Source organism: Lacerta agilis, chromosome 1 (assembly GCF_009819535.1).
Source record: "Lacerta agilis isolate rLacAgi1 chromosome 1, rLacAgi1.pri, whole genome shotgun sequence".
Classification (NCBI taxonomy): domain Eukaryota; kingdom Metazoa; phylum Chordata; class Lepidosauria; order Squamata; family Lacertidae; genus Lacerta; species Lacerta agilis.
In genome coordinates, this window is record NC_046312.1 from 51,308,016 (window position 1) to 51,334,442 (window position 26,427).

At 41.0% G+C, this 26,427-nt stretch overlaps 1 protein-coding gene across 1 annotated transcript in view; it reads right to left on the reverse strand.

Annotated features, from left to right (window-relative positions):
* HSD17B12 (hydroxysteroid 17-beta dehydrogenase 12) overlaps positions 1 to 25,255 on the reverse strand; it is a 52,170-nt gene extending 26,915 nt beyond the window's left edge. The window contains exons 1-3 of the mRNA XM_033149534.1: positions 25,009 to 25,255; positions 5,784 to 5,830; positions 4,205 to 4,280 (exon numbers count right to left, since the gene is read on the reverse strand). Coding sequence (XP_033005425.1) covers positions 4,205 to 4,280; positions 5,784 to 5,830; positions 25,009 to 25,180 — 295 coding nt within the window. The 5' untranslated portion in view covers positions 25,181 to 25,255. The remainder of the gene's footprint in view (positions 1 to 4,204; positions 4,281 to 5,783; positions 5,831 to 25,008) is intronic.
* Positions 25,256 to 26,427: the final 1,172 nt, after the last annotated feature.

A 26,427-nucleotide genomic window follows, 5' to 3' on the forward strand; every position in this document is an offset into this window, starting at 1 on the left:
AGAAAATTCAAATTAACCATGAGAAGGAATCGGGAATATAACCCCCATGCAAATTGGTTGTAGCTGTATACCATAGAAAAGCACATCTTCCATTATATCAGGCATTGTATTCTGCAAGTTGAAAAGTGGGAAGCTGTGTTCCATGTTATATTAAAATGGAATGCCAATGTTTTTGTTTTTTTACTTGCTGAATACTGCAGCATTGTTAATCCCATCTGTAGATGTTACAAAATCCTTTCACCCACTACAATCACTCTTGTAAATTAGGGAGTAGGAAGTTGTGTTCTGCCAATCATGTGGTGCCAAGTATCTTCAGTAACACCAAGTATAACCAAATATACTCCTAGACTAGCAACTCTTTAAAAACTCAATAGCACCACATATGTATTATGCTGTGTTTTATCATACCTGACAGGATACAACTGCTTCAGTTCTACAGACATGGAATGGGGTAAGCAGAGAGAAGGAATTGCCCTCCCTTCAATCCACTGAAAACATGACAAAAACCTTGATTTTGAAAGGTGAGGAAATTAATTTCATTCAAGTAGTTTACACCAGTTTGGATGATTTGGCAATGGAAAGAAAAATACTGTGTTCATTTCCAAGTTCTGCAACAAGGTTATCGTGATGCTGCTCATGTCTGAGTGTGTTCCTCATGCTTATGGTAATGAAAGCTATTTTTAGCCTTGTTGAAAGGCAAACACCTGCCCAGAGGTTCCTGCACAGATTGCACCATATATACAATCTAGTGGATTGCTAAACTCAGTTTTAAACCTGGATACTTTATTTGAACATTGCATTTTAAAATCATCATTACTTATAGCAACAGTTGTTGAAAATGTCAATTAGTAGCTAGACAAGCTCTTTTTATAATAAAAATTCAAACTATGGTATGAATAAAAGTGCACCTATTTACTAGCACTTACGGTAATAAGACTGTCAAAATAGAGCTTAGGGGATATATTTACTACAACAATGACAGACCCAATGCAAACTAAGTTCCCTTTAGTAAACATGGTGAACTCTTTTATGTAATACCACATTAAACATATTTCTTACCACAATTATAATTATACTAATGTTGTTTTGTAATATTCAACACTGTCTTTGAGTTTGTTGATTTTATTGTTCTCTGGTTCTGGTAGTTTTGTCTGATTCTGTTCTGATCTTCATCTCCAATCTCTTTTGTTGCTTGATTTCATTGTTTTATTGCTTTCTACTGTTGTTAAGACCGGGACGCGGGTGGCGCTGTGGGTTAAACCACTGAGATTAGGGCTTGCCGATCAAAAGGTCGGCGGTTCGAATCCCCGCGACGGGGCGAGCTCCCGTTGCTCAGTCCCAGCTCCTGCCCACCCAGCAGTTCGAAAGCACGTCAAAGTGCAAGTAGATAAATAGGGACCGCTCAGGCGGAAAGGTAAATGGTGTTTCCGTGCGCTGCTCTGGTTCACCAGAAGTGGCTTTGTCATGCTGGCCACATGACCCGGAAGCTGTACGCCGGCTCTCTCGGCCAGTAATGCGAGATGAGCGCCGCAACCCCAGAGTCAGACACGACTGGACCTAATGGTCAGGGGTCTCTTTACCTTTTTACTGTTGTTAACTTAAACAAGATGTGGGGTATGTATCAATATTTTTCAAGATATTGCATACAAGATATTGCCAGTGTGGTGTAGTGGTAAAGAGCGGTAGACTCATAATCTGGGGAACCGGGTTCGTGTCTCCGCTCCTCCACATGCAGCTGCTGGGTGACCTTGGGCTAGTCACACTCCTTTTGAAGTCTCTCAGCCCCACTCACCTCACAGAGTGTTTGTTGTGGGGGAGGAAGGGAAAGGAGAATGTTAGCCGCTTTGAGACTCCTTCAGGTAGTGATAAAGCGGGATATCAAATCCAAACTCTTCCTTCTTCTTCTTGATGGTTCACACAATTTAGGAAAAGCACTAACTACAAGACATCTCCTACTTCTATTCTATCACTCGCAAACATGACAGAAATTTCTTCCTGAACCCAAATTACTACAATTTTGACATGAAATAAAATACTAATCTACTCAGAGTAGAATTATTTTGTTTAAAAAAATCTGCCAGCAGGGGCCTATCTCTATTTCAGCCACCACCTCTTACCATGGAATTATTACACAGCAGAGGAAAAAGGGTGGCTACAAAGCTTTCTGGCATCAATAGCCCACAATGATGATTCCAGATCTTTCATAAATGTAGACATTGCTGCTTGTAAAACAGAGTTCTCCATACCCAAACCTGTTTATAGTATTCCAGAATTGTAAAACTCTAACTTAATTCTGGGGTTTTTTAAAGGTTGGCCAGCTCATAGATATTAATGCTTATATATTTGAAACACACACACACACACACACACACACACACACACACACACACACACACAGCTTGAGTGCAGTCGATAGACCCAAAATACACAGTACAACAATAGTTAAGCTCTTCGACAACTTTCCCCACTCTATTTCAAAAGGCTTTCATGATATGAATTTGATGTGAATGCATCCCTTTTCACCTTCTGCCTAGAATTATCAAGCATGGCTCTCCCACTTACTATTATAAATATATATTATACACATAATACATTATCACAGAGAATTCAAGCCAGTCTTCCCTGAATAGTTGTAGGATAAGATGTAAGAATTTCTGGACATCCAAAGAAAACAAATACTGGAAGATTCAAAACAGACAAAAGAAAGCTGTTATTCACACAACACATAGTTAAATTCTGGAATTCACTCTCACAAGAAATAATGATGATCACCAACTTGGATGGTTAAAAAGAAAGTAGACAAATTCATGGAGGATAAGGCTATCAATGGCTAGTAGCCAGATTGGCTATGTTCTCCTCCTACTGTCGGAGGTAGTATGCCTCTGAATGCCAGGTGCTGGGAACGCTATCTTCCAATATGGTTTTTGTTTCTTTGTTTTTACAAAGAAATCAACAATTACTTCCAAACTCAACAACATGCTAATTAGTTTATTCTATTTTAGAAGCTTTTAATTCTTGTCAATTTATGTTTTTAACTTTGTTTTATGGTTTGTATTTTCTATTGTATTTTGTACACTGCTTGGGTATTTTTTTAAAAAAATTAGAATGGTTACAAATTGGGGAGGGGGGATTTGAAGCACCCAGGTTCTTGGTAGTTCTAGAAAATGTGTTGATCATAGTATATATAACAGTACGCGTGATTTGAGTATTTGATCGTTTTAACACTGCTATTTAACCTTTATTTAACTGCTGTTTTATTAAAGCTGGCAAACTGATTATTCCTGCAGAGTAAAAGTGTTTCCTGGTGGTGTGTCAAGTATGTTCTGAATATAATTTTGGAAATAAATTTAACCTGCCATAAACTAGCTAATATTTTCTACCACCATATTTCTGGCACTGGTCTCCTGCCAACTACATTCTAGGGGAGACTGTAACTTATATTCATTCTCAGCTACTTACAATGATGATTACATGGTATTTTCACTGTGCTTTTAGGTTTTAGCTTATTTATGGACAAGGAACAAAAGCAGAGCACTTGTGACATGTACATGTAAAAACTGATGAAAAATATATACAGGTTCAATACTGTTCAATCCTTAAATTTTCCAATAGGACCTTCTACTGGTTCTAAAGCCTATGCACAAATGGGCAGCTTTAAATGCAAATCTGTATTTTCAATGAGTCTTATGCACCTCTATCATGTGCTCTCTTCCTTTCAATTAAAATGTTGAAGGGGAATTGCTCCAGCCCCCTTTTGTTGCCCCTTTCTACATTTTTTCCAGCTCCACAATATAATTTTTGAGGTGTGGTTATCAGAACTGCCAACCATGCATTATATAACTCCACTGAGAGGACTGTCAATTTATATCTACTCTCTGCTTCCTCTGCTCTTTAACCAGTTTTTACTTCATAAGAGAACCTGACCTGTGAAAAGGCTTTTTAGAAGCTGGTGCTTGCACGATGTCTACTGGATCCGCCCTATGTAAATGCTGATTAACCTCCTAGCTTTCAGATGTTGCTTAACCTTCAACTCTCATAATCCCATTGGCCATAATAGTTGAGTTCAGCAACATCTGGAGGGGCAGATGAAAGGCAGGGAAGCTGTGCATAGGGCTTCTGCTGATGAGGCTCACTGCTCGAATCCCATCATCCCTTGTTCTAGCTCTCAATAATCTAGTTGAGTAAAGACCAGAAATCTACTTACTTATTTCCTTGGCAACCTGATCCAATTTTTCCTGAGATCTGCTTATAAGAACCACCTTCATTCCACGCCTTGCTAACTGAAAAAATAAGGGCAAAAGTCTAAGAGTGCCAGTTACAACTCTATGGTAGCATTTTACTGATCAACACCACTATTTATACAGGAAATTCAATTACAGAATTAGATCTAAAGATATCTCCTCTCCATCAGGAGGAAATATTTGGCTCAAATTAGGTTAACAAATAATAGAAAAAAAGGAATTACAAATATAAATTTGACATAAAGAGTAGGAAATTAATAATCTATGGTAACTGAGCGAAGATTCATAATTAGGATGGACATTGAGCTAGATCTCTTCTAAGACACCAATCCACTGATCTAACCAGATCACTTGTGAATGTGTGAGACAGGATAGGGAACCTGAACTGGCCAATGGAGCAAATCCTTATCTCACCTATCTCCCAAGGACCAAACTGGTGAGGTTGGAAGGGTCACCCATCTACCAACCCACCTGACATCAGGTGATGATTGTTAGAACTTTTTACAAAGAACCCTCCTTAGTGCTTTGAATTGCTGCTGATCAGCAGGCTTGAAATTACTACCTATCAGCTGATGGATAATGACTTCAAGCCTACTTTCTGCTGGGATTAGGGAACTCCAACATGAGTTCCACAGGGAATTTACTGGTGCAGCAGATCCTTCTGCATCTCTACCTGCCCCACATCTGACACCATGTATCAGATCGGACTTGGGAGCCAAACTGGGACCAGTGCTTGGTCAAATGTGACCAGTAAGCCAGGAATTCTCCACTCCTAGTGTAAATACAGGCATTAATCTTCAGATGAGGCTTTAGGTATCCAAATGTAGAAATATTACCTGACTTGGCTGCCAAACCTTAACACTGAATCCAAAGTACTATGTGTAAGCAGACACTGCCTAGTACAAATGAAGACATTGGAAAGGATGTCAAACTGTTAATGGGTCATGTTTTAAGGATCAAAGTTCTTTTTTTCTTTTGCTTTACGCAATATGCTCGTCTTGCAAATATGGGTGGAATCATATATTCATATGATATCCAGACAACAAGCAATAACTTAAGGGCAGGAGTCTTCGTAGAGCAAATTGTAATGCACATTATATATAATCAGGGCCTTTTTCAGCCGGAATTCACCAGAACTCAGTTATGGTACTTCTCAGGTGGGCTCCCTTGCCATTATAAGAGAACGAGGGAGGAGTTCATAGTGAGTTGTGGCACCTCTTTTGTTTTTATAGAAGAACAGCACTATATATAATGAACTATAATACACATCTGACCTGAATAACAGATACGGTAACATGCACCAGACCCATCCCAGAATTCATTCAGATTGTTAGACTGCCATGCTAAGTTAGCTCTGTTACACAAACAGTGTTTTCATGCAGGTTATACTTTCCCACATTGTCCCTGTGTTAAAGAACAATTTGCCCTATCATTCAGGCAAAACAAGAACATGACATACATACAGCACAGGATAGACTCCAATTTGTTGTATGCATGTCAAAATGCACAAAGGTACAATATGTTACATTAATCACAACTTACCTCTTCTGCATACGCCTTTCCAATTCCATCAGTAGCTCCTGTGATAACTATAAAACATGAAAGGCAGAAGAACAGAGATGTTAGTGTGTTTCCAAAGCTTATATCATAATGCCATAAATCCTTCAACTTCTAGAAGTGATACAAGTTTTCTGGAAAAGTTGACTTAGTTTAGGAATTTTTTATTCAAATCCAATTTAGCATGTATGTCTTATGAACCATTAATGAAAGCTTTACAACACACGTTAATTTTACTTGTTATGTTGTAATGACACCTCTAATTCGCTCCTTCAATCCAAGCATTATACCGATTCAGCATTTCTTCATCTGAAAAATAATGCTTGCCTCCTTCGGATTCGGATTCAAGACTACTGTGAATTAGTATTTTTATAGTATTGAACTGGAAGAAAACAGCACAAAGGAGAGTGATATAAGAATAAATAAGATAGTATTTGATAGAAGCAATTCAGCTATGTCATCACTCAAACATGAAGACTGCTGAGTAGTCTTGGGCAAGCCACTTTCATGAAAACTATCAGCGTTGCTTTATTTAGGGAGAGGCTGTTTCAGCTATATATTTGAATCCACACCCTGCCTTCTACTCCTTAGATGGAGAAGTAGACAGAAAATTCTAAGTGACATTTCATTTTGGGATTAAGAGGGTGAACTCTTATAATATGTGAAGAAAAATGCAGGGCAAGATGCTGGTACCTTTCCTACCACCATGATCAAACACTGATTAGTCCTTCCTGCCAGTCATACATCTGTGCACTTGCTGGCTTAGATTCTCAAATGGTATATATATACCTATACACACAGTTGCCACTGGTAGTGCCTGTGACTTATCCAACGTATATAGTGACATCACTGCAACCCCCGTTAAAAGACAACTATGATTTTTACTCCGCATAGACCTAACACACAGGACAAAATATCTGAAGTCATGGTTTTAACTAACTGAAGTTATGCATAGTCCAAAATTTATGTCGCGAATGTGGGAAATCAAGCATCTCTCTCCTCAGTTATAAGTAGCTGCAAGTAATATTCCAATATATTACTTAAAGAGAATCTATATTAAATACAGCTTTTAGCAGGAGTTAACAAAACAGTCTTCCAAATCAAGGCATGTAACAGAAAATGGTAACACTGAATAGGTGTGAATTATGTAAAGGGGGGGGGGGTCCACTGCTATTTCCACTACAAGAAGCTTGTGAAAGGCAAACAAGTCATACTAGCCCTTCAACACAACAAAAACTGGAAAGAATAGAGACAAGTCCTGGTTGGCATCAAATAATGCCTCATTTAACAGAATATATAAACACTGGCATCTGACCAACACTTTCTTCCAAGATTATCTGCAGCCCACTAAAGCATTTTAGTTTGTGTTAGTTAAAAACATTTTACTATGTGTGTGTGTGTGTGCGCGCGCGCGCATGTGTTGCTAGCCTGGAAGAAACTTATTTTTAGTAAAAGCCCAATCAACCTTATCAAAATCAAGTATCAAAAATAGACTGGAGGAACACTTGAAGCAAATACTATTTTTAGCTGCTCTGCCTATTCCCTGCCATTACCCACCAAACAGAATGCTTAGTTATTCCAGACAGGTTCTCCTCATGACCCGTTTCCCCCTCAGAACACCTGAATGCAGAAAACACTCAATTGATTAAAGATTAATACTGCCGCAAACTGTGACAGCTGCCGTTTGTCTGAGGGTTTTTGAGGAGGGGCGAGTATATGCAATGACAGAGAGCTTGCATCAGTATTCCTCTTGGGATCTATTGCATGGAAAGAAAATTGCTATTTCAATTCCCCTTTGTTGCTAAAAATAGCTACCCCAATTGATTCAAGCAAACAGGGCACCAGCTTAGCAATGCCAAATTTAGAAGGCACTGAAGTCCCTAGAAGTGAACGCTAATGCAGTCTAACACATGCCAGCTCATATTTTAACAAGAACAAAGAAGATAAGCGTGCAGACTCTGCAAGTTAATAGGACAGCAGAAACACAATACGTTTACTGAACAGAAAATCTGGTGCAGAAAATGAGACAAATGTTTGCTTCTAAACCTCCTATTTCTCACTCAAATTGCAACCACAAATGTTCAGATTTTGCATATTCTCCCTTCTCTTTGGCACCCACAGTGCATTTCATATGATAGATTATAGGCATGATAATATGTGGTAGTCAGATCTTGTGGCAAGCCACTGAAGGTTCAGGAACTGTCTAGAATAGTGTGGGTTAGGGCACTGGGAAATATAATGAAAGGGGACACTTGGCTTGAGACACTTTGCAAGAGAACCCTTAAGCTCACTGTTCTTTCTCCTCTGGATCCAACTCATTGTCTTTAGCACTCAACCACTGAACAAAGATTCCATTTCAAAATGCAGCACACTTTTAAAAAAAACAAAACGATCAGCGATAGAATATGTACAATCATGTTGGAGTGCTGTGGGTTAGAATTGTAGAGTTGGAAAAGATCCTGAGGCTCATCTAATCCAATCCCCTGCAATGAAAGAATCTCAACCAGAGCATCCATGGCAGATGACCATCCAACCTCTGCTTAAAAACCTCTAATGAAGGAGAGTCCACAGCCTCCCGAGGGAGTCAATTATGGAAAGAGTAAGAAAGCAATGTTAAGGAGTGGAATTTGCCACCACAAGATGAGGTGATGACCACCAACCTGGAGGGCTTTAAACATATTCATGGAGAATAAGACTAGTATCCATGGCTACTGGTCATTTACAACTACTACCTCAATTATTTGAGGCAGTATACTTCTGACGACCAGTTGCTGGAGAAAAAGTGAGGGCCAATGCTGTAATCCTCATGTCCTGCTTACAGGCTTTCCACAGGCACCTGACTGGCCAGAGGGTGTAAAGGATGCTGAACGAGATTGGTCTTTTATTTGAACCAGCTGAGCTTCTCTGAGGTTCACAGAATTGTAGAATTGGAAGGGACACAAAGGTCATCTAGTCCCCCTACAATGCAGGAATCTCAACTAAAGCATCCAAGACAGATGGCCATCCAACCTCTGCTTAAAAACCTCCTAGGAAGAAGAGTCCACCACCTTCCGAGGGAGTCTGGTCCACTGTTGAAAAGCTCTTACTGTCAGAAAATTCTTACAGATGTTTAGGTCGGAATCTCCTTTCTTTGAACTTGAAGCCATTGGTTTGAGTCCTACCCTCCAGAGCAGGAGAACACAAGCTTACTTCATCTTCCATGTGATAGCCCTTTATATATTTGGCTATCGTATCTCCTCTCAGTCTTCTCTTCTCCTGGCTAAACATACCCAACTCCCTCAACCATTCCTCATATGGCTTGTTTTCCAGACCCTTGATCATCTTGGTTGCCCTCCTCTGCACGTTACAGCTTGTCAGTATCTTTTTAAACTGTGGTTCCCAGGAACTGAACACAGTACTTTAGGTGGGGTTTGACAGAATAGAGCAGTACTATTATATCCATTGATCTGGACATTATACTTCTGTTATAATAATAATAATTTATAATAATAATAATTTATTATTTATACCCCGCCCATCTGGCCGGGTCTCCCCAGCCACTCTGGGCGGCCTCCAACAAATATCAAAATACAATACAGAGTCACAAATTAAAAACTTCCCTAAACAGGGCTGCCTTTAGGTGTTTTCTGAATGTCAGGTAGTTGTTTATTCCCTTGACTTCTGACGGGAGGGCGTTCCACAGGGCGGGCGCCACTACCGAGAAGTCCCTCTGCCTGGTTCCCTGTAGTTTTGCTTCTCGCAGTGAGGGAACCGCCAGAAGGACCTCGGCGCTGGATCTCAGTGTCCGGGCTGAATGATGGGGGTGGAGACGCTCCTTCAGGTATACAGGACCGAGGCCGTTTAGGGCTTTAAAGGTCAACACCAACACTTTGAATTGTGCTCGGAAACGTACTGGGAGCCAATGCAGATCTCTCAGGACCGGTGTTATGTGGTCCCGGCGGCCACTCCCAGTCACCAGTCTAGCTGCCGCATTCTGGATTAATTGCAGTTTCCGGGTCACCTTCAAAGGTAGCCCCACGTAGAGCGCATTGCAGTAGTCCAAGCGGGAGATAACCAGAGCATGCACCACTCTGACAAGACAGTCTGCGGGCAGGTAGGGTCTCAGCCTGCGTACCAGATGGAGCTGGTAGACAGCTGCCCTGGACACAGAATTAACCTGCGCTTCCATGGACAGCTGTGAGTCCAAAATGACTCCCAGGCTGCGCACCTGGTCCTTCAGGGGCACAGTTACCCCATTCAGGACCAGGGAGTCCCCCACACCCGCCCGCCTCCTGTCCCCCAAAAACAGTACTTCTGTCTTGTCAGGATTCAACCTCAATCTGTTAGCCGCCATCCATCCTCCAACAGCCTCCAGGCACTCACACAGGACCTTCACCGCCTTCACTGGTTCTGATTTAAAAGAGAGGTAGAGCTGGGTGTCATCTGCATATTGATGATGCAGCCTAGACTAGCATTAGTTTTTTTGCTACTGCATCTGTTGTGATGATTAAGAGCATAAGCCAGGAAACATTTAATTTGGAGATTCCTTGTCATAAAGGCAAGAAATGAACAAAAGGAAGTTAAATAGATTCTTTTTAAGTTTTTCATAGGAAGTAAATAGATTTTTAAAAAAACTTTCAGATCTGAGTCTTTGCATTTGACTGAGTTCACCAGTTAATTACAACTGCCAATACCCATGCACAACTCCAAGTATTACAACTGTTACAATTCTTTGTTCAGTACCCAAGTGTTGCATTGTCTTTATCTGCATGTCACATTATACTGCAGAAATGTGAAATGATGAGACAAGTATGAATACACAAGTATTAAGGAGGCTCTTCAGTACTGTACAAATGGGGTTAGGGTTATATTTAACATGCAACATGACTAGATTTGAGAATTTCTGACATAGTACCGGTATCTACCACCAGCCATTGTAAAACTCATATGTGCCAAGGTAACAAGCCTTAAAAATGCAAGTCACCTCATCTCTCCATTATGTTCATTTATTGTTAAGTTACATTTATCCAGCAAGTGATTAAAATACATTCCTATAAATTACTGTCCACTGTTCTTAGACTTGGGATTCAATCAACCTACCTATACATTTCAATGTACATCGGTTTATATGGTTTTTGAGAAAAATGAAGACTGTTCTATTGCCCTACATGCTACTACATTCCATGCTACATAACTTTCTGTCTGCCCTTTGTCAGAGAAGGGACAGAAACCATAAAACAAGCACCATGTGTGTCTTGATTACTTTGCCTTTGCTGGTTGCAGATCTCCTCAAAGGATACCCTGAGGATTGTTATTAATCACTCTGAAAACATCTTTCTGCATGCTAAGTATACATTAAACTGCGCAATCAATTTGTGTATTAGGTCAATAAGATTGTAATAACTTAAAAAATGAGGGCATGACTTGCTCAAGGCTACTGAGAATTTTTATTCCCAAACAGGAACTGGAACTCGGGACTCATTGCTGAAGCACAACCAATCTAACACAACCCACCAACCCATATTGATTTCAGGAGAATCTCCCCATAGTACAGTGGTACCTCGTACTCTGGCGGCGCAGCGGCAGCAGGAGGTCCCATTACCTAAAGTGGTGCTTCAGGTTAAGTACGCTTCAGGTTAAGAACGGACCTCCAGAACGAATTAAGTACTTAACCTGAGGTACCACTGTACTGTATTTGCTCTGAGAAAAAGAGAATATCTTACCCACAGTACCAATGTGGTTTTAAATTTAGTGCTTTGTGGCTGAAGTTGAAGAATGTCAGGAGAGATTGGAAATTATAGAAAGGCATCTAAATCCATTAATTCCCCCCCCCAGCGCACTTACTTTTGTGCACTAGAACAGTTCAGCCATAATAGACAATAAGCAGAGATGCGTAAGCAGCTGCGTATAGAAAAAGATGAATGAAGTGCATGACGTTAAAGATCTGTGAACTGAGGAGTTTAATGCATGAATTGAAATCCAATGTAACCACCTCCCCCTACTCCAAACTACACACTGCAAAGCATAAAACAGAGTAGATAGGTAGAAGGGTAAATATGGTCTCTGCCACATTTACAAAAACTGATGGCCTGTCACCCAGACACTGATGAATATTTTTACAGGATAAAAATGGCAACCTACAGTCTAAAAATAGACTAGTGTGCTGCAGACCTGTCTGGTTTGGCTATGCTTCTAGAATACCAATGCAATTCCTTGCTGATATGCTGCCACCATTTCACAATGCAGGAAGAGGGGAAATGGTTATTGAAAACATTCTATTTGCAAGAAAGAGAAACATACAGAAATCTAGATTTATGGTGTGCATTTACTTTCAAATTTGTAGACTGCAGAAGCTAGTAGCAATCAGAAATGCCCATTTCTGTAAAGGAATATTCCTCCTTACACTCTAGGCAACAGAACAATGTACTTCTTAATTTTTAATATCTGCAACTCATGACAGAATGCTCTCAATATTTAAAAATTAAGATGTAATGTATCCTATTGCAACCTTCATGAAAACCATTTTTGTCTATTGTGTCTATTTGGGATGCAAGTAAGCTATTTTACACATCACAACATCTATTCTTAGCTAAAATGATGTAACAACCATAAAGTCTCTCCAAGAAGCTGCCTTATAGCACTTTATAAGAAAGTACATAAGCCCGTTAAAAGATGACTTGCCACCTCTCTATTTTATACTATGGTGTCAGAAAGGAGATACACTAAAGCTGATTGTACAATGGGAAAACTAAAAATTCCCTGTTTTATTTCCTCTTCCATCTTGAACAAATACACACACACACACACACACACACACACACAAAACCCAACATATTTTGCTTGACATATATTTGCTTTGCATATTCAAATATACATTTCAATATGGTGAAATGTTAACATTATATTTACATTCAACATGTCTTCATTTTGGTTCACATTTCTACCCTCTCATATTATTTTTATCAGGGGTGGGGAAATTCTGGCCAGGGGGTCAAATTTGGCCAGGCCCCAGTTTTGCCCACATGTCAATTTCCCCAGATCTGCCCCACACCTGATGTCACTTGTGAAGTACACCAGTATGAAAGGCAGGGATTAGACCATGAACATCTAGTGAGCTACATGGCTGACTGAGATCTGAAGTCACCCTCCAACACCCTCTTGGCATTATGAAAAATAGCCTGGAATGAGCACTGGCTTCTCACTTTCTCCTACCCTCACTTGATACAATTCTCTCCACTCTTGGTTCACAGCAAACCACCACTTGCCATCATGAACCTAATAGCAAACCAGGAAGGGGAAACTGCAGAACACCAGATAGAGAACATCAAAGTCTATTTATTCTAGGCTTCTACAGCATGGATTGCCATTATGTCGGAACTTAACCATTAGGATAAATAAATACTTATTTGATTTATCTGAGACTTTCTTGAAAAAAGTTCTGCAATTGTTCATTTGTGGCTGAGTAAGTATAAGTTACTTTTGTTTATAAATGCCATGAAGGAAGCCAAAATGCTTTCTTAAAATACTATTCAATACTGAGCATTAACAGGAAGGCTGTTTGCCCTGTAGAGAAGCTCAACAATATAAAGACAGAAGTGCAACTATCAAGCTTCTTTAAGCATTTCTGTTAGTTTGTTTGATGTATCTTATTTTCACTGAAAGAACAAAGAGGACACTATATAGGCATCAGAATGCTATGCTCACCATAGCAATCCCTCATCCCGGTTAAGAACACATGGATTTTGAGCATGTCCTTGACACATGGCACTTCTCCCCTTTGGGGTTCAGTCACATCTATTCACCAAACAAGCAGTTGAGTCCCACTGCTCACTGGGAACACAGCACATTCATACGACAGCATAAGCAGATGAATGGTGCAACTGAATTCAAAGACTGGCCAATTCACAATGCTCAGTTTACTGAAGAAGTTAAACACAATATATGGTGTGTCCCAATACCAATAATTCAGGCTCCTTCACAAGTTAAAAGACAGATATATTTCTGTGTTTCCACAATTCAGTGCCCTTTCAGTACATATATTCACATGTCTGCGACCACACTATAAATACACTATTAGGAGCCCTACTCAATCATGAGTTCCAGAGATTCGCAGTGGTGTTTGAAAGCATGCAAGAAAGGTGTGCCAAAAAATAAAAAAGATCCACAGCAGAAATGTGGGGAAAGCAACCCTTAAATTGGCTTAAACATAGAGCTTAAAGGGTGTACATCAAATTTCTGTATAGGAAAGGAAGCAATGTATAATCCTACATGTTGCTTATCACATACAGTTATCTACAAGCATGAGGAGTGCTGGAGCAAATGCTTTGCATCAAGAAGGTCTTAGGTTCAAATCCCAAATCTTCAGTGAAAGGATAAGGTAATAAACAGGTGATGGAAGAGACCTCTGTCCAAGATCCCAAAGAGCTGCTGACATTCAAAATAGAAAATCCTGGACTAAATGGACCGAAGGTGTGATAATAGAACAGCTTCATATGTTGTTGTAATAATAATAATAATAATTTTTTATTTGTATCCCGCCCTCCCTGGCCAAAGCCAGGCTTAGAGCAGCTAACAACAGGTAAAAATAGCACAGTGTACATAAAATCGCAGTGTCAATTAATTAAAACACATTCTAGAATCAATTCAGAATCAAATTAATGGCAATCATCGGGTTAGAGTTCTATGAAGATTACAGAAGGAGAAAGGGGGTCAGACTGCCTTGGCCAAAGGCCTGGTGGAACAGCTCCATTTTGCAAGCCCTGCGGTAATAATAAAGAATAAATAAACTGCATTTTATTGCCTACACGAAAGTATTTCTCATGTATACAAGGTATGAAGTAGCCCAAGTTATGGTGGGAAATGAACTTAACATAAGCACAGAATTTTCCTTTCTATACAAGTAACTGTTCAAACTGACAACATCTGATTTCATGAACTAACATAACAGGCCAAAATACAGAAAACTAGATAGACTTCTTTTACCATGGCCTTTGGGATCTAAGTTGTATGCCGTGTTTTTACATCATTATATTATTTCTTTTCTTTTGTGGTATGCTGCTTTATATTTGGATGGACCGTGGATGTTTTAAATGTTAATGGTTTTGACAATATTTTTAATTGGTAATTTAATATGGTTGTAAACCACTTTGGGAGGCATTTCACAGATATTAAGGGATGAACAGGAATAGTTGGGAATGCTTTCCAGCTCAGATCAAAAACCAAGCTCTGAGAGGACTCAGGGATTTGAAAGCTTGCTTCTTGCTTGAGGTGGTCTTTTATGAGCCTGCCTCAGGAGAACTTTGTTGACATCTTTGCCTGCATGTGCAATAACTCTTAACAAAGAAAGCCACCCCACCCAAAGTATTTCCTTCTATAGGTGGAGTGGCTGCCTCACTCTGTCAAGGAAGTCCATTCAAGATCTGAGTAAATCTGAAATTATATATGAGCCAAATAGGGTTAATTTAGTTGGGACACCAGTGGAAACACAATCAAGGAGCAGCATAGATGTTTATTACAATACATTTTAAAATAATGCACCAACATTGTTCAGTGAAGATTCCTACGTTAGAGATATATATTATACACATACCAGCCTTCACTGTTGTGTTCAACTGTTTGGCAGTACAGTAATTACATAACTGAAGAGAATACTGTATTTTTAAAGGAACGCTACAGTTGTAGGCATAAAAATAAGGAGGTCGATTCACAAGTTAGCCAACAGAGGATGCTGTGTAGCAATACATAAAAAAGCTTCATTCTACAGCTAAGACACTCTCAAAAGCACAATCAATTTCAAACCAGAATGTTTTCCCAACAAACATGACCATGAAGCAACTTCTTCATTACACTACTCACTCTTCAAGTTTCTTTAGAAAAACTGCCAGAGGGGTTTACTTGAACAGTTAAGAAGCAACTGCATATAACTCAACATTTTACATGCTCTAAAAATTACACAGGGTCTCTATTAATTGTATGGTTTAGATGCATCATATCTGCATTTACAGGGCAGCTTAAAAAGTCATTGTTCCTTCTGGTTAAGTAAAAGGCAACAACAATTATGAGAACATGCAATGTAAAAGTAAACACTTCTAACTTCACCAAGAAACTTTCTTCTAACTAAAGGAGCTGAGCAACGACAATTTGCTCACTTCTGCATGTGCCAAATATCAAGTCAGGTCTGTCCCAGCAAAACCAGAATGCATGGTTTATGTTTTTATTTCTAAAAAGCTATCCAAGATTCTTAATAAAAGAAAAAAACCAGTAAGTACAAGTTCACATGATGGTCCAAGGACTGAAATTTAAGTGTTTAAGTACAGTGGTACCCCGTGTTACGTACACGATCCGTTCCGGGTCGTGCCATGTAACCTGGGTGTACGTAACACGAATGAACCAAAAAAAAAAGGAAAGAAAGAAAAAACCCGGAAGTCTGCAGGTTTTTGCGCTTCTGCGCATGCGCAGAATGGTTCTGCGCGCTCTGGAGGACTTCCAGATTGTGGAGGTGCGCAACACGAGATATGACCAAGTCCCTCCGTCCCTCCCTTTCTCATTCTCTCCCCTTTCTTTAGCAGCACAATGGAAAGCATGGAATCTGCCTTGCAGGTTTCAAAGGGGGCCAAATACCCCCAGAAAGGATGGTACACGATGAACTACCAATCCTTACAGAACACTTATGCAATAAATAGGACAACTATTTTTCCTACTTGCTCCCCTCTAAGGGTCAGGCTGGAGCTTGAGGGTGCTGTTAGAGCTGGCCCCATCTGTGGAAGTCCAAGTGGATTCTGTCATAGAAATTATGTTCAACCAACTACAGCTGTTGCACTAGTTCCAACCCCATAGAGAAAGTTTTGCCAGTTATTCATGTACTAGTGACAATCCATTTAGACTACTTTAATGAGCCGTAGTGTGCATTTAAAGACTACAAGGAAACTTCAACTGGAACAACAAACTGCAGCTAGATTTCTATCTGGGATTGGTCAAATGGAATCCCTCTCAAAACTCTGTAACTTCCTAGTTCATTTCCAGGTAAAAGTCAATGAGCTGGTTTTCATATTTAAAGCCTCAAATCGCTTAAGACCCAGATACTTGGAGGACTGCCTCCCCCCACATGAACCTGCCAATCTAAACACCATCTTTGTAGGCCCTTTGAGGCTTCTCCCTGCCTTCTGAGGTGAGTGATGATCACAAAGGGGGCCTTCTGTTGTTCATAACTATAGGTATTGAGGAATGTTCTTCCCCAAGATCTGACTGTCTTCAATTATGTGTTTTCACTGCAAGGCAAATATCTTAAAATAACCCAGAATTTTTGTTTTGTGTTTTTCTGTTTTTTTTTTTTTTTTGTTTATTGAGATTATGCTGAAGCAGCCCTTAATTATCTTATTTTATACTTTTATCCTCTTAAATGCTAAGCCACTCTTAAAGACTCCAATGGAAGAGCAGAATAATATTGTAAGTATTGATTAACTATCAAACAAAAAGTGTGTGTATGGATGAGGGGTAAAGGCATCTGGGAAAATTCACAGGCATTGTGAGACATGGAAGTGTCAGGCCTGCTGGTCCATCCTACATCTCTATCTCGGTTGTGTCTGTGTGGCTTCTTCCAGCATTTTCACAAAGACCCACATCCAGGATTTGCAGTATGTGGGGTCTTGTACACTCAACTGATACCATTCCATTAGGTTATAAGGGACAGTTCACATGGATTGTGCCTATGTTCATTATATTGCAACCAATCCCCTTGCTCACCAGTTTTTTTTGGGGGGGGGGCTCAACTTCTGATTCCTACAAAAGATGCAGGGCAAAGTGATTAATAAAGACACAATGTGCCACAGCAGCTGCAATTTTCTTGCCGCTTCTGGATTTTTCAAGATGTAGGTACAACTTGGCAACCCCTAACACTTGTTTTTATATACTGTATTTTTTATTTTTAAAGTTCTAATATAAAAAATAATAAAAATCCATTTCCAATATATCTGTATAGATTGCACAAGTCAGAGGAAATAGTGGTAACTGATTCCCTACACCAGTGGTTTGTGTGCCATGGCACCCTGGGGTGCTTTGAATGATGGTCAGGGGTACCGTGGGCAACACTGGCCTCTGTCCCTCTTTCCTTCCCTCCCTCCTCTGATGCCCTCTCATGTCTCTGCCTCCCAAAGGCTTGCATAGCTTTTTATTACAGCCCTGGCTATAAGCTTTGCAGGGGAATGGTGCCTATGGGAGCCACCTTTTGGGGGGGGCAGCTCAGAGACCAGGGGCAGCAGCAGGACTCCCAAGGAGAGGGGAAAGGAGAGGAGGCTGAGGAAACACTCCACAAGGGAAAGTGTTTGCAAAAGGGTGAGAGGCTGCCAGCTCTGGAGGCAAGGGGTGACATAACTGAGCTCCTGAGCCCCACAGGGGTGCCACAGAAAGAGTGTAGTTCATTAAGGGAGCCGTGGACTGAAAAATGTTGAAAACCTCTGCCTTATGCTGTGGGATGAATGTCTTCTAGAGGTGCACAATATCCCTTATGTATTTTGTGCTTGGGTGTAAAGACTGCAGATTTTATTTATTTATTATTACATTTATAACCCACCTTTCCCCCCCAAAGAGCTAAAGAGGAAATTTTATCCTCACAAGAACCATGTGAGGTACCGTATTTTTCGCTAAATAGGGCGCACTGAACCACCTCGTTTTTAGAGGAGGAAACAAGGGAAAAAAATATTTTTCTGGTTTTCCTCCTTTAAAAGCCCTGTTTTTTTTGAGGATCAGCTAAAAGTTTTGCAGCTTTTTTGCAAAGGGGAAAGCCCTGTGTTTTTGAGGATCAGCTAAAAGTTTTGCAGCTTTTTTGCAAAGGGGGAAAAGCAAAGCTTCTTTTGCAAAGGTGGAAATGCAAAGAGGAAAAGCCCCGTTTTTATGGGGTTCAACTCGCATTTCTGTGACTTCTAAAGGAAAGGGAGCCTTTTCTACAGTTTCCAGACAGATAATCTAATCAGCCAGTCACATGTCGCTGGGGAAACAAACAATCTCCCTCTGCAGCATATTCAACAATGGAGGCCTGGGCAAGAAGGCGGGGCTGAAAGGGAGCCGGGGACTCTTATCTCTCTCCCGATCTCTTGCTGATCAACTGATCAGCTGGGTTCTTTCAACACCCCCTTTTCTCTTTGTAAAATAAAAAGCATGATCCTCTTTTGGCCCCTGGGCAATTCAGCTCCAGGGACCACCATTCGTTCCATAAGGCACACAGATATTTCCCCTTACTTTTTAGGAGGAAAAAGGTGTGTCTTATGGAGAGAAAAATACGGTATGTTAGGCTGTTTGACTAGCCCAAAGTCTCACCTGGTAGGCTTCAAGGCTGAGTAGGGACCTGAATCCTGGCCTCCCAGGTCCTAGCCCAGCACTCTAACAACTTGTCCACACTGCCTTTATTCCTGACTGAGGAACAAGAGATGGTTGTACAGAGGAAAACTAGGCTGTTTATTCCACCCTAGTGAGATTTTATCTGGATTAACATGTCCCATTCCCAAATGTCATACTATGAGGATGAAGACAAATAGAAAGTTTGTCCTATCCCCTACTAAAGCATTTGTTAAAACTGAGAGGTACTTTTCTGGAAGACAGGTACAGGTACAAGATTCCAAACTAGCTGTGTTTCAACACACGGTAAATTGGACCACCTCAAAGCATGTATTAAAGGAGTGGAATTTTGGCTTACCTATATGGACTATATGGACAAACCACAATGTTATCGGAAACAAAGATGGGTTTATGTCTCTATCTTAAATAATGGGAGACAGATGTGGATAGGATATCTCTGGCTGAAGTAATTCTTACAAGTTTTAATTTTAATATAGTTGCCTGATATTTTTTAATGTAAATGTAACCCTGAGGACCTTTAGTTGCTGATATGAGCAAGATCAAACCATAGTGCAAGCAGCCATCCACCTGCACATCTAGGCTTCTTCCTTTCCACACCCCGATGTGCCCCTAAAATCTGTTCTGGAAGGGAAAATAGAAAACAGAAGATCTGCTGAGCAAACTGGTGGACATCACTGGATGACACTTTTACATACAGCAGACTAGAAGTAAGGAGGTAAAGAAACTAAAGGTGATATTCAGCTAATTTTTATGCAGAGAAGACTAATTAAAATAAATGAAAGTGACAAATAAGTTGATTAATTTCACTGGGTTTACTATGAGTAAACCTTAGTTGAATACCACCCTACAGCCCCACCATTCCTATTTTCCTTCTGCAAGGGTATGGTTTTCCACGAAGAACAAACTCGGTTTTAGAATTGCATGTGAGAATAATGGCTAATGTATGGTAAATGTAACATGTTTTGAGGGAGGTTAACTTGGAAAAGTGCTGTTTTACTCTAGGCTGCTCTCAAATATAATCTCAAGTATGTGGCTACATGTGTAGAATGAGCAATTGGCCTAAGGCACTGAACATGTCACATTATTTGGGAAAGTGAGAAGCAGCTTGTGGACTGTCAACAGCATGAGCGAAGTCCAGAAATAATGTCTGTGGCGTATCTCTTAAGCACATGGACAATATGCTCATGTTTCAGTACTCTCTGATAATCATTCACCTAGACTGGGGGTTCCCAAACTGTGGTCCACAGACCATCAGCTGTATTTGTGTGGTCCACAGCATGCCTGTGAAAAACGCTTACAATTTGAATTCTACAGAACTCTGTGAAATTTAAATTGTACTACAATAAAATAGAGTGTAAGATATAAAAAGCCAAAAAACAATTAAAAAATCTTAAGGCATATAGCACAGTGCATTACCACTGCTATAAAAGGCAAAAGAAAAAAGGAGCAAAGAGTGCTCTGCCAGTTCTCTAAGCATTTTTAAAGAGGGGGTGGGATTTGGGATCAACTGATCAAGATTATGCAGTTTTCACAAGATGTAATCTCCTAGGTAGAGCTACACAGACAGGCACACCCACACATTATCTGATAGGTTGATGGAATTATCAGGTGAGTGATATCAGGATGAAGGTTGTTTTAGTGTGGCAGGAAAGTACTAATGGATAAATATTATGTAATTTGATTGCCAAAGTTGGAGTCTTGGAAGCTATCCAATGGAACTGATTATAAAATTAAATTAGTATGCCTATACTCAGCCATCAAGCTACCGGATATGGGTTTTTTTTCTCAGAAACTTTTATTTAAATTGTTAAGAATGTATTAAAAAGTGGTTCATCTGACTCCTAGAGTTGTATTAAGACAATTAACATGACACCATTATATTGTGAACTGTTTAAAATTTTGCACTTTTGTAGAAGTATCTAAGTGCCTTTTTAGCACACAACATGCTCGTATTCCTAAAACGTTATCTATGAAAAAAATGAGTACGTAAAACATTTTTATTTGGACCTTTTACTGTATGAAAATAAAAACATTACATTAGCACAAGCCTGCTCAAGATAAGACCCAAGCGCAGACCACTGTCCTCTCCCTAACTATGTGCAGCTTCAGCCATATATAGCCTTTTCCTATCTCTCTCTCTGTGTATGTGCAAATCTGCAGGCCAAACAGGCTTCCCAGTATTGGGGGATGAAGGGATGGGAGCTTGTCTACAGTACATTCTATCACTGCTTCTTACCATGAATTTAGAAGGATCTGATAAAGTTAGAACTAGTTTTTCCAGTCTGTTGGAACCTGACTAATCTGATTGAGACAGTGAGAATTACTGTATTGAAATAATGAAAACTAGTTGTGAAACTCCAGCTACTGAACTCAGAAGAAATAAAGACGGGGTGGGGATAAGAAAGAGACAAGAAAAAAGGGGAAAGAAAGGGATGCAGAATATGTACTACTGCAGAAAGACAAGGGTGAATATTATGGGATACAGAGAGGGGTAAATAGTTGTGGAGAGTGGTAGCCTTTTTATTTTATTTGGATAGTCATAGCAACTCCTTGTGAAGTCAGGGTTCTTGTTCCTTTTGCATTTTACACATCGATGACATCAACCATTTAGGAATGATTCTTTTGGAATATCAAACTTCTATATCTTCCACAAGTGATACTAGACAAAGATACACTCTGGGACAAAACAAGAATTTCAGTTAATATAAACGAGTATAGTCGTAATGCATGCATCACTGCACAAAGAGCATGGGGTTGCGCATTGAAATCCCCAATGCCAGTAAAACTTCACCTCTTATCTTACTGTTGCACACCACTCCAATCTCCACAGAAGTGCAAGATTTCAGGGGTCAGGCACTTACCCAGGGTCTGTGTTTCCTTTTGGAAATAAGGCACAGTAGAGACTGTGATGTCTTTAAGTTACATGGTTTATTTACACATATATACATCCTAAGCCTATGGTGTAGGGGCTTCCAGGATTACACTCCAAGAGGGTTTCATTTCTTCCATTTCTGCAGCCTTGGATTCAAACCGTCTGCCCACATTGTGCTCTCTCCCCACTTTTGCCAGCCTGCTACCACTTGCAAACTGCAACTGTTTTCCCTCCAGTTTACATCATTTCCCACTGTAATCCTGAAACTCCCTTCTAGAAACACTGGCAATGTCTTCTGCTAGCTACCCACAGTTCAGAGTGGAGCTCCACCCATTTTGCTGTCCAGCACAGAGAGTCTCTGTTAATGGCTCATATTCCCTGCCTTTGTTTGCTTAACAAACCGGCCATTATCAGGCTGGCCTGTATTTTTACACTGCTAAATGCAGCCAAGCATTGATTAAATTATAGCACTTAATTTATGGCACCCCAAACCCCATAAAATCACAATATAAACTGCCCCAGGCCACTACACAAGTCGGTACTGCCATCAGGATTGCTGTGTCAGCACTACAGAATAACCTGCCCATAATACAAAAGTGTCTCAAGAGTACTATAGAAGAGCAAGAAAGACAAGGATAGCAACATCTTAAATGAAATCAGAGCAAAATATGCCAACAAAGGTGTAACTCAAGGGCACTTGGAGTTGTTACTAGAAGCAAATGTGGCAGAGTTAAACAAGTAATGCCTATTTGCCTCACACAGGATGCTATTCTAGCTACTGCAGCACATGACTCTGCACAGTTCCAGAGAATAGAACAGAAAAGTAGAATTAAATTTTAAAGGTACTACTGGTGAAGAATTCAAAAAAAAAAATCAAGAGCTACTAGCTGGCACATACTGACAAGCACAGAAGCTGGTTTAATAAAAGGTGTGGAGAAAATAATCTGGCTCTTAATACTGCCAAGACCAAGGAACTGTTAGCGGACTACCGGGGGGGGGGGATATTCAGCCCCTGAATATTGGCGGGGATCGGGTGGAGAGGGTGACTGTATTCAAGTTTTTAGGAGTTACTATCAAGCAGGGTATGACTTGGAGTGCAAATACCACTGCTCTGGTAAAGAAAGCCCAGCAGAGAACTTATTTTCTCAGACTTTTAAAGAAGAACAATCTGAGTGAGAAAATGCTGGTGTCCTTTTACCGCAGCTCAATAGAGAGCATTCTTACATATTGTATTTGTGCTTGGTTCTCCAGTTGTACAGTAATGGAGAAGAAGGTGCTCCAGAAGGTCATAACCACAGCCGGAAATATTATTGGTCATCCCCTCCAATCTTTGGAAGAACTATACAGTTCCCATTGCCTTAAAGTAAAAAATATTTTAAAAGTTCCATCTCATCCTAGATATACCGGTAGTCTTTTTGCGCTACTGCCTTCGGGCAAGAGATATAGAACAATTAAATCAAGAACAAATAGATTAAAAAATAGTTTCTATTCAACAGCTATAACCATCTTAAATGCTGTAACTAGAGAGTTGTGATGGGTATGTATGTACGTGTTTTCATAGCTGAAGTGTGTTCTGTGTTGTTTTGATGGGATGGCATCCAATTTCACTGTACTGTACAATGACAAAGAAATATTATGTTATCAGCAATTTTATAAGGTTTTTAATTTCTTTAAGGGGGAAAATCTACATTATTCATGACCCTATGATGCATATATTATAATACACTGGCAGTTTACCAGGGGCAATAATTAAATTTATTGATTACATTAACATAAATGAGAACATGTTTCAAAAGCTCATACAGGTCAGTTGCAGAGCAATCAAACAAAAGCATAACTCTGATTTTCTTTACTTGGCTCCTAATGAGAGCCTTTACATTATAAAGAAACTCTAAAAAAAAGTGTTCCTGCTTTAGGTTCTTTTAATTCTGCTTTAAATTTCCATTTCAGAAGCTTTGCCTTTATCATTGCTTTTCCTTGTTTTTTAAAAAAAAAAAACTTGGAAACTATGTTGAGTAACTCTCAATTGTAGAAAATTGGGGTATAAGGTAACCTCAGTATACCATAGGCATCCTAACCCTTAAGGGATCCAAGCACAGGATAAAACTATTCTAGTAAGCTCCATTCTACCAGTAAGATGTCTTACATGAATTCAATAATGACCCTAAATAAATATTTCTTGGGAGAAAGGGCCAAAAGGCAGATACTGTAGATACAAAGGATTATCCCCACTTTCCTTGGATCAAAAAAATCTATAATTACTATCAATTCCTGCTTCTGAACGCTCAATCTCTATGATGGAACCAAATCACAACAATTAACAAGATAACATCGTCGTCCCCCTCCAATACATGTGGCCAGGAATCCATCTACATCAATAACCAACAACACTAAAAACATTATTACCTCTATAAGTATGCATCAAAAGAGAAGTAAAGGCTTTTTAAAAGTATAAAAGCAAGAACTCATCTTATAAATCTTACTGTGCAGTTGAAGCTTTCGCTGGGCACAGAATTTTAAACAATTAAAGTATGTACAGACTTACTCTTCCCGCCCCAAATCTGCCACAGCGCCGATTACAGAAAAGCAGCAGCAGCATGTGAAGTGATCGGGCTAATCCGTGGCGAGTGACCTTGAGTGTGTACCGCACTTTATTCCAGTCCAATGCCAGTAAGGAGGTGGGGTGAACAAGGAGAACTCCTCTCAAAACCTGGAGAAACGCTCAAAAGTTAACCCCCGCCAACATAAAAGGGGCTAGAGAAAGACACAAGCACACTTGCGCAGGAGAGAAAAGGCGTGCGCGAGTTTGACGAAGTGGGGAGAAGAAGAAACGAAGGCAACCGAAAACTGCTAGGGCTGAACAGAGGCCTAGGAGTGTAAGGCACCGGCCGGACTGTGAGGAGAGACCTCGAAGGAGCAAGAGAAGGAAAAGGGGGTTGGATGCCGAGGCCTCCACTGAAGAGTTCCGAGCCAAGGGGTACCGGCGCGGCGGAGGGCGGGTAGACTCACCTGCCCACGCGCCCAGGTGCGGGCCCACCGCCGCCGGGTCGCCCAGCACCCACAGGCGGACGGCATAAAGTACGCGCTGAAGCTGCAGCCACACGAAGTAGGCGACGCTCGACACCCCGACCCAGTAGAAGAGGCCGGCGTAGGAAGACAAGAAAGAATCTGAGGCCCCCATAGCGCCGCCGTAGCTCCCGCGACCACAACGACGAGACGGCTGAGGCGAGAATGAGCCCGCCCGGCTCCTGCCGGGCCTATCCCACGGAACTGCCCCGCCCCCGCGGCGTAGCCATTGGCTGGCTGATTCCCTCGCGCGCTCTCCCATTGGACGTTTTGCAGCTCGCGGGGAGCGCGCAGGGAGTCCACGCTCGCGGAGGCCTACTCAAGTCATTCTTTCTCCCCGAATCCGCCCTCCTCCACACAGAAAAGCTGGTACCTTCGCGAGTGCGTACTCAGGGGTGGGGTGGGGTGGAGCCTATTCCTTTGCCTCTGATTGGCCGAGGCCTTCTTCATTCATCTGGAGGCCACGCGGTAAGCAGGTGGGCGGTTTTTTTCCGGCGGGGAAATTGAAGGCGGGGAGCAATCGGGTGTCTCGCGTGTGGAGTCCAACGTCCGCTGGGAAGGCAGTCATACGCTCAAGGCCGGCCCAACCATGAGGCAAAGGTGAGGCGACTGCATCGGGAAGCAAGATCCACAGGGGCAGCAGATCCCAATATAGATATTTACGTGCTGGATGAAAAGAGGCTCGTGGGACCTTCATGCCTGAAGTCTTACTACTGCTGTTATCGGAAGAGGCTGCTGGGGGGAGGGGGCGCAGATGTTGCCCCGCTAAGTTCTTCAACTCTCCTTAGAGATATTTGTGTGTGGTTGAACTCCACAGTGTTTTTCCCTCATTGGGGCATAACTGAGGAAATGATAGGAGACAGTAGCTCGTAATAAAACTAATTATCCCCCCCCCCAGATGGTTGGGCAAGCAGGCTCAAATCTATGCTCCCCAGGAGGAGGTAAAAAGGTAAAGGGACCCCTCACCATTAGTTCCAGTCGTGTCCGACTCTCGGGTTGCGGCGCTCATCTCACGTTACTGGCCGAGGGAGCCGGCGTACAGCTTCCGGATCATGTGGCCAGCATGACTAAGCCGCTTCTGGCAAACCAGAGCAGCGCACAGAAACGCCGTTTACCTTCCCGCCGGAGCGGTACCTATTTATCTACTTGCAATTTGACGTGCTTTCGAATTGCTAGGTGGGCAGGAGCTGGGACTGAGCAACAGGAGCTCACCCTGTTGCGGGGATTTGAACCACCGACCTTCTGATCAGCAAGCCCTAGGTATCTCTTCAGAAATGATGTCATCAGCAAGCAACAAGTGCCTTGCAATGCAGAGGGTATCTGTTTAAGATCTATACAGGCATGTTCACAACTTTTCATGTG